This window comes from Humulus lupulus, chromosome 1, assembly GCF_963169125.1.
Source record: "Humulus lupulus chromosome 1, drHumLupu1.1, whole genome shotgun sequence".
NCBI classification, from domain to species: Eukaryota; Viridiplantae; Streptophyta; class Magnoliopsida; order Rosales; family Cannabaceae; genus Humulus; species Humulus lupulus.
Genome location: NC_084793.1, coordinates 149,013,584 through 149,022,249, shown reverse-complemented (window position 1 = coordinate 149,022,249; position 8,666 = coordinate 149,013,584). Strand labels below are relative to the sequence as shown.

The window sequence follows — 8,666 nt, the reverse complement described above, 5'->3', positions numbered from 1 at the left end:
CCTGGAGCGACGAGCATTTTAAGGCGGGGGCCTTCCTCCCGTTGGATCAGTATTTCGCTGACTTCCTCAATTACGTGAGGTTGGCCCCATTCCAGCTCCCCCCCCCCCCCCCCAACTATTATCGGCTGTTGGCGGGGTTAAGATGTTTATTCTTGAAATAGGAGTGGGAGGTCCCCACTCCTGCAGATATTTTGTACTTTTTCTGCCTCAAGGCCAGCCCGGAGCAGCGGGGGCGGGGCGACAGGTTTTATTACTTAACCTGGTTCCCCAACATGGCTGCGATCATCGAGCTGCCCAGCCACCCCAATGACTTCAAAGATCAATTCTTTATGTCGACGGGGTTCCGAAACTACAAGCTCCACTACTTCAATCATCCTTGTAAGTGCTTTTCAACCTTAGCTCGTAAGTTAAGTATCATATATCTCCTCCTGTATCCCTTTCTAATTTAGATTAATTCTGCAGCTATCTTTGCGAGGACAGAGAAATCTGTGACCCTCAGGGCCCAATACGAGACACTGGCGGGCTTGCACCCCAGTGAAAAGGATTACCGTGTGCTCGTGACAGACGAGACAATGGTGGCCTGTAAGCTGATCTTCCCAAATCAGACTCTGAACCTAAGGAGGACCCGGGCGCTTCCCCCAGCTCGCGATTCTAGGCCCACCATCGTGGAGGGGGTCGCGGGGGACGAAGATGAGGAGGACGAGGTTCCTCTCGTGAGGAACAGGAAGCGGGCGTTGGAGGTCGCCCAGAGAACGGACGAGGATAGGATCCGGTCCGGAGCAGCCGCGGGTCCTTCTGGCCAAGGTAACCTTTATATGTTTAGGAATTTAGATAGGGCCATTGCCGACCCCCGGCTAGCTAGGTTCAATCCCAGACAGATCGTCCAACGTCACCGAAGTGATCCGGACCTGGATACAACCCTGCTTCACTGTGTCGACCAGCTCGTGCTGGATTACCAAGATAGCCACCCTAGGGGTACCGTAGTCGTAGATAACACCCTAGCCTTTAGGTCGATCTTATTCGAGGAGTATGGGACCAACCTTCGGTCATGGCCATCACTCCGGAGGGGTTCCGTAGCTCCAGGACTTAGGCAATATGTAGAAGAATCTAGCCCGGAACCAGAGTCGGATCCAGAACTTGCGCCAGGTCGGGAAATAATCGACTTAGATTCTCCCGCAGGAGCTCCGGGGCCGATGGTCGTAACCATAGGTTCTTCTTCTAGCTCGGGGGGTAGGATCCCTTTTAGTATATATATATACTTGAATTTCTCCTTTTCCCCCTTTGTTTTTGTTTTTGAATGGCTGCTAACTTGTGTACTAACCATATCTTTGTTTTGACAGAAGAGATGCCTCAGCCCGGAGGGAGTCTACGAGCTGCGTTCGCCGTGGGGAATCCCTCAGCCGTGGCCTCTGGGCCCAAAATGAAGAAGCCCCGGACTTTCAAGAAAACCACCGGGACCCCGACAAAGTCTCCTGCAAAGGAGAAAGAGCAGCCCCCCGCCGCTCAGGTCGTGGGAACTGTTCCTCCTGCTGCAGGGGGAGCAGCATGCCCCCACCCCCTCTGCGAGCTCCGGCCCTCGTCCTAGACACAGAGGCGGAGCTCGGGACTTCGACAATTTCAACCTCCGAGGTGCGCATCCCGGTTGACCCCCAGGACCTGGAGAAGATTCCAGAGGCCTTTCGGGGGACGGTGTATGAGTCGGCGAACTACGCCGTCAGCCACATCTACAAGTTCAACGAGAAGAAGCTCAGGGCCATCGAAACCAGGAGCCCGGTGGGCGTGCTGGAGTCTTCACTGGGCATGGCCCTAACGGTAAGCTAACCTCAACCTTTTTATGGTTTTTGATTATTACACCTTGCCCTGTTTTTCCTTTCTCTCTTCTTTTTTTTTTTCTAAGGCATGTGCCTCTCCGTTTTCGCAGAGCGTCGTTGCCCTTCACCGGAGCATAGCCAGGACCAAGGCTCAGCTCGAGGAGATGAGGAGCGAGCACCAGGAGGTTGTAGCCAACCACCAGACCTCCTTGCAGGCGGCTAAGGACGCCCTGGCGGCCACGCAGGCCGAGCTGAAAGAGGCCCATCCCAAGCTTCAAGAGCTCGAGACCACCAAAGTCGCCCTCGCCGCCTCGCGGGCCGACCTAGTCACTGCGAAGGTCGCAGCCAAGGCCGCCCTGGAGGCCGAGCAGGCAACTTTAGGCACCGCCATGGAGGGCATGTTCTACCATTGCTGGGCCTATAATCAGGACGCCGACTTCTCCTTCTTGGCAGTGGACGTCTGGGAGCCCTTGCTGGAGAAGTTCAAAGCTTGCCTCGAGAAAGAAGCACCTTCCGAGGCCGGGGAAGTCTCCGGCGCAGCTGAGCAGGGCGAGACTGTGACCTCCAAGGGGCCAACTGGTGGAACCTAGGGCCTTTCCATTCTGCCCTCACTCTTTCATTCTTATTATTTTTTTTTTGTTGTAACTTTCGCATGAGGTGTTCCCACCTCGAGACAATTAATTTTTACCTTTGAATTGATTAACTCCCTTTTGCCTCAACTTCTAAGTTTTTTGACCTGGTTATATCCAGGAACTTAATTTGAAAACTTAGTTCGTGTTAATTTTTATCAATATCCCGTGCTCTTTAGGAAGAACAACGATCAACAGATTTAAATCAACTTCTAAGTTTTTTGACCTGGTCATATCCAGGAACTTAATTTGAAAACTTAGTTCGTGTTAACTTTTATCAATATCTCGTGCTCTTTAGGAAGAACAACGATCAATAGATTTAAATCAACTTCTAAGTTTTTTGACCTGGTTATATCCAGGAACTTAATTTGAAAACTTAGTTCGTGTTAACTTTTATCAATATCTCGTGCTCTTTTAGGAAGAACAACGATCAATAGATTTAAATCAACTTCTAAGTTTTTTGACCTGGTTATATCCAGGAACTTAATTTGAAAACTTAGTTCGTGTTAATTTTTATCAATATCTCGTGCTCTTTAGGAAGAACAACGATCAATAGATTTAAATTAACTTCTAAGTTTTTTGACCTGGTTATATCCAGGAACTTAATTTGAAAACTTAGCTCGTGTTAATTTTTATCAATATCTCGTGCTCTTTAGGAAGAACAACGATCAATAGATTTAAATCAACTTCTAAGTTTTTTGACCTGGTTATATCCAGGATAGGACTTAGTTCGCGTTAATCCTTATCAATATCTCGCGTTTTTTTTAAGAAAAACAACGATCAATTGATATGAATCAACTTCTAAGTCATTAAGGCGACCTGGTTATATCCAGGTACCATATGCCCCCCAAGTAACTGGGAAAGGGTCTTTCGTGGTTACTTTAGATTACACTTGAAAACATGTACAAACATAGACAAAAAGTTAATTCTCATTGCTTAATACATAAAAAATGGCCTTTCAGGCCTTACAAGTGAATCATTGATAATATCTCTTCAAATGGATGGCGTTCCAAGTTCGTGGGACTGCCCCTCCATCTAGCCGAGCTAATTTATAAGTTCCTTCTCTAATGACCTCGATGACTTGATATGGCCCTTCCCAGTTCGGTTCCAAGACTCCATCTTTGGGATCCTTACTGGCCAAGAAAACTCTCCTGAGGACAAGGTCGCCAACGTTAAAGGCACGATTTTTGAATTTTGAGTGGAAATAGCGAGTGATCTTCTGCTGATAATGTGCGAGCTGGAGCTGCGAATCTTCTCGTCTTTCATCAATCAAGTCTAAAGAGGTGCAAAGAAGCTCATGGTTGCGATCCTGGTCGTATGACTGGACCCTATGCGAAAGTACCTTAATTTCCACGGGGAGGACTGCCTCACTCCCAAAGGTCAAGCAAAAAGGAGTATGACCCGTAGGAGTCCGATGCGAGGTCCAGTATGCCCAGAGAACCTGAGGGAGCTGTTCTGGCCAAACTCCCTTCGCCTCGTCTAGTCTCTTCTTGAGGCTCGCCTTGAGAGTCTTGTTGACAGCCTCGACCTGGCCGTTCGCCTGAGGATAGGCCACGGAGGAGAAACTTTTCACAATTTCGTACCTCTCACAAAACTCGGTGAACAGGTCGCTGTCGAACTGAGTCCCATTGTCGGAAACAATCTTCTTGGGCAGCCCGAATCAGCATATAATGTTCTTAACCACGAAGTCAAGGACTTTTTTGGAAGTTATCGTTGCCAAAGGTTCTGCCTCAGCCCACTTCGTAAAGTAGTCGATGGCCACCACGGCGTAATGGACCCCGCCTTTTCCAGTAGGGAGGGCGCCAACCAAGTCGATCCCCCAAACTGTAAACGGCCATGGGGAAGAGATCATCTTCAGCTCGGCTAGGGGAGCTCGGGCAACTGTGGCGAATCGCTGGCACTTGTCGCACTTCTTCACGTATGTGATTGAGTCTTTGGACAGAGTTGGCCAGTAATAACCTTGCCTGAGGACCTTTAAGGCCAAGCTTTGCCCCCCAGTGTGATCTCCGTAAAAACCCTCATGCACCTCCTGCAGGATGGCCTGTGCTTTTCCTGGAAGAACACATCGTAGGAGAGGTAGGGAGTGCCCACGTCGGTATAGCACCCCGTCTACTATCATATACCTGGAAGCTTGATATAGCACTCGCCGTGCATCATTACGTCCTTCAGGTAGCTTTCCCTCGGTGAGATACTCAAGGATGGGGGTCATCCAGGTCGGCCTGACGTCGATCATCTCGACCTCCGTCCTGACTTCATCTATACTTGGTTTTTCCAAGAATTCTATTGGCACTAACCCCAAGGTCTCCGTTTCCCCGGAGGTGGCGAGCTTGGCAAGAGCGTCTGCGTTGGAGTTATGCTCTCGAGGTATCTGCTCGATCGAGCCTCGCCTGAACACGGACAGCTCAACCTTTACCTTTGCTAGATAGGCAGCCATCTTGGGCCCCCGTGCTTGATATTCACCCAGAACCTGGTTTACCACGAGCTGGGAATCACTGAAGCACTGGAAGGAGTTCGCCTTCAACTCCTGAGCTATCCTCAGTCCGGCCAACAAAGCTTCATACTCGGCCTCGTTGTTGGAGGCCTTGAATCTGAATCTCAGCGCCGAGTGGAATCTATGTCCCTCAAGGGATATCAAAATGATTCCCACTCCGGAGCCATTCTCGTAGGATGAACCATCCACGAAGATCCTCCACGACGCCTGGGACGAGGTGACCTGGGGTGAGTCTTCTGAAGGATCCTCCTGGAATCCTGTGCACTCTGCTACAAAATTGGCCAGGGCTTGAATTTTTATAGCAGTTCGCGGAGTGTACAAAATTTTCGAACTGACTGAGTGCAATTGCCCACTTTAATAAGCGTCCCGATGCTTCAGGTTTTTGCAAAACCTGCCTTAAAGGCTGATCGGTCATGACGTGTATTGAGTGGGACTGGAAGTATGGCCTGAGCTTTCACGAGGCCGTGATAAGGCAGAACGCCAATTTCTCCATCAACGGGTACCGAGATTCAGCTCCGAGAAGTCTCTTGCTGATGTAATATACTGGCTTCTGAATCCAGTCTTCTTCCCGGACTAATACGGCACTAGCTGCATCCTCTGTGACAGCTAGATAAAGAAAAAGAGGCTCTCCTACTTTTGGTTTGGATAGTACGGGTGGCTCGGCCAAATGTGCCTTCAGATCGAGGAAAGCGCTTTCGCACTCTTCTGTCCATTCGAACTTCTTATTTCCTCGGAGCAGGTTGTAGAATGGCAAGCATTTATCGGTGGACTTCGAAATAAATCAATTGAGGGCTGCCACCCTTCCTGTCAGGCCCTGGACATCTTTGCACGACCTGGGTGAGGGAAGCTCGAGCAATGATCTGATCTTGTCGGGGTTTGCCTCGATTCCTCGGGTATTGACGATGAAACCCAGGAATTTTCCCGACGCGACTCCAAAAGTGCACTTCTGTGGATTAAGCCTCATGCCATACTCTCGTAGTATCCTGAAGCATTCTTTCAGGTCGGAAACATGGTTATCGGCAGTCTTTGACTTGACTAGCATGTCATCAACGTACACTTCCATGTGTTTTTCCGATCTGGTCTGCGAACATTCTGTTTACTAACCTTTGATACATAGCACCGGCGTTCTTCAGCCCGAAGGGCATGACCTTGTAACAATAAACGTTAGTCGGGGTCATGAAGCTGGTGTGCTCCTGGTCCGCCGGATTCATGGCGATCTGATTGTAGCCTGAGTACGCGTCCATAAAGGACATGAGCTCGTGCCCCGCCATGGCATCCACCAGCTGGTCTATCCTTGGCAATGGAAAACAATCCTTGGGGCAGGCTTTATTCAGGTCAGAGAAGTCGATGTTGGTCTGCCATTTCCCGTAAGGTTTTGGGACCAGCACGGGGTTGGCGACCCAAATCGGAAACTTGGCTTCACGGATAAAGCCGCATTTCTTGAGCCAGGCTACTTCTTCCTCTAAGGCTTCAGCCCGGGTTGTTCCTAGGCGTCTCTGCTTCTGGGACTTTGCAGGAACACTTTTATCTAGATGAAGTGTGTGCATGATGACACTTGGGCTGATTCCCACCATGTCCTCGTGTGACCACGCAAACACATCCAGGTTATCCCGCAGAAATCTGATCAGCTCCGCTTTCCTCTCGCTACAGAGGTTTTTTTCGAGCTTGACCATCCGTGACGGGTTCTGCATATCGATGCTTACTTCTTCGAGCTCCTCAATAGCCTGGATCTCGGATCTGTCCTCGCCTATTCGGGGGTCGATATCCTCACTTAAGACGATATTTTCCCCTTCGGCGCTTTGAGGTTTTTCAATCTCAGGATCAGCTAAGAGTTCCTAAGATTCCTCTTCACCACCTTGGATGGCCATTGCCAGCTGCCCGAGTTTAAATTTTCCCTTCATGGAAATGCTGTAGCACTCCCTGACAGCGAGCTGATCGCCATGGATAGTGCATATTCCCATGGAAGTAGGGAATTTCATCGCGAGGTGGCAGATGGAGGTGACGGCCTCAAAAGCTATGGGCGTAGGTCGTCCCAAAATTGCGTTGTGTGCAGCGGAGCAGTCGATGACCATGAACTCGAGGAGTTTGGAGACTGTCCGAGGTCCTTCTCCTAGGGTGATCACCAGCTCGATCGTCCCTATGGCCGCCGATCCTTCTCCCGAAAAACCATACAACATCATGGAGGTCGCCTTCAACTCGGCGACAGTCAAACCCATCTTCTCTAATGTGGACCGGAATAGGAGGTTCACCGAGCTCCCATTGTCGATCAGCACCCTCCTAACCCTCCGATTAGCGAGCTGAACTGCTACAACCAGAGGGTCATTGTGAGGGAACTGGACATGGCCCACATCTTCCTCCGTAAAAATGACCGGTTTCTTCTCCAATCGCTGTTGCTTTGGCAAGCGTTGCTCCGGGAAGAACTCTACTCCATTATGCGCCTTGAGTTCGTTCACGTACCTCTTCTGGGCACCCCTGCTCGTGCCAGCCATATGCGGACCTCCAGAGATGGTGGATGTTGACTGCGTTTTTAGCCAACGACGTGAGAACGTCAATTACGATAAGCCTTCAAGAGAATGTAAACGACACAGACGGTATAATAAAGAAAATAAAGAACACACAAGAGATTTTTATAGTGGTTCAGCCCCGATTGTCGGTAATAGCCTAATCCACTTAGATTTTGTGATTTATAGATCTATACTCAAGATCAGATGGACTAAGCCAACTGAATTTCTTCAGTACAGATTGTGAAAATACAAGAATTCTCTCTAATTTCAGCACTTTCTCTCTCTAGAATAGACAGACCCAATTTTCTCTCTCTAGAAAGAAGAAGCAGAAGAAACCCTTCTCTCATCCCATAAGCTCTCTATTTATAGGCCTGGGATCCTCAACTGATATCCCCTTATGATCGGGATATTTTATTATATTTATTACATTTATATTACAAATAAACATTCAAAATTCGAAATGTAACAAACTCCCCATTTGTGTGAAGAATGAGAGATTCCCGCATATGTTGTTGAAGTTGTGTCTGACTTAGTCTCCTCTAGCTAGTTGGTCCACCTCCTACTCACTACCCATGCAAGTGCTGGTTGAACATGCATGGTGGTAGGACATGTTTTTGGTGGGTTGAACGTGCATGGTGGTAGGAGATGCACTTCTCTCCTCTAACATGCACTCTCCTCTAGCATGCCATGTTCCTCCTTGAACCAATCTCCTTGGCTTCTCCTTGGACCAAGGTGGTCCGAGGCAACCTCACCTTGGACAACATTGAGGCAACCTCACCTTGGACAACATTGAGGCAACCTCCTTGGCACCTCTCAAACATGTCCGATCGAACATTGTATAGGCTCTCCTTATCAAAATCTAAGTCTCCATTCTCTTGCATGAGACTCCTCCTCCTTAGCTATTTACCTTGGACACGTTCGAGCCAACACTTAGAAAACCTTGGGAGGCTTGCCTCCTACTCACTCTATTGGGGTCTCCTAGGACCACATCCTCCTTGGGGTCTCCTAGGACCATTCCCCTTAACTCTCCTAGAATGCACCTTCCTATTTTTTGGGTATAACAGTGGATATCTCCCCTCCTATCACGGGAGGAGGGACGTCTTAATCTACCCGAGACCCGGGCTGACTGGCCGGGACTTCTGGAGCAGGTCGACTTGCTGGGACCCTGTTCCGTGCGTACTGAGCCAAGGGGCTGGCTCGGATGAGAGTCTCGATCTCATCTTTTAAATGC

General features: G+C 49.2%; 1 protein-coding gene across 1 annotated transcript; it reads left to right on the top strand.

The window, feature by feature from the left end:
* Positions 1-1,410: 1,410 nt before the first annotated feature.
* LOC133819968 (uncharacterized) lies at positions 1,411-2,509 on the top strand. The gene is made up of 2 exons (XM_062253359.1): positions 1,411-1,812; positions 1,922-2,509. Exons 1-2 carry the CDS (start codon positions 1,546-1,548, stop codon positions 2,399-2,401), a joined length of 747 nt encoding a protein of 248 aa, XP_062109343.1. The 5' UTR covers positions 1,411-1,545; the 3' UTR covers positions 2,402-2,509.
* Positions 2,510-8,666: the final 6,157 nt, after the last annotated feature.

Excerpts from the sequence above, each read along its gene's own strand:
- LOC133819968 (XM_062253359.1), top strand. The coding sequence starts at position 1,546 with ATGCCCCCACCCCCTCTGCGAGCTCCGGCCCTCGTCCTAGACACAGAG. Across the intron at positions 1,813-1,921 it reads CACTGGGCATGGCCCTAACG|AGCGTCGTTGCCCTTCACCG; the intron begins GTAAGCTAACCT and ends CCGTTTTCGCAG.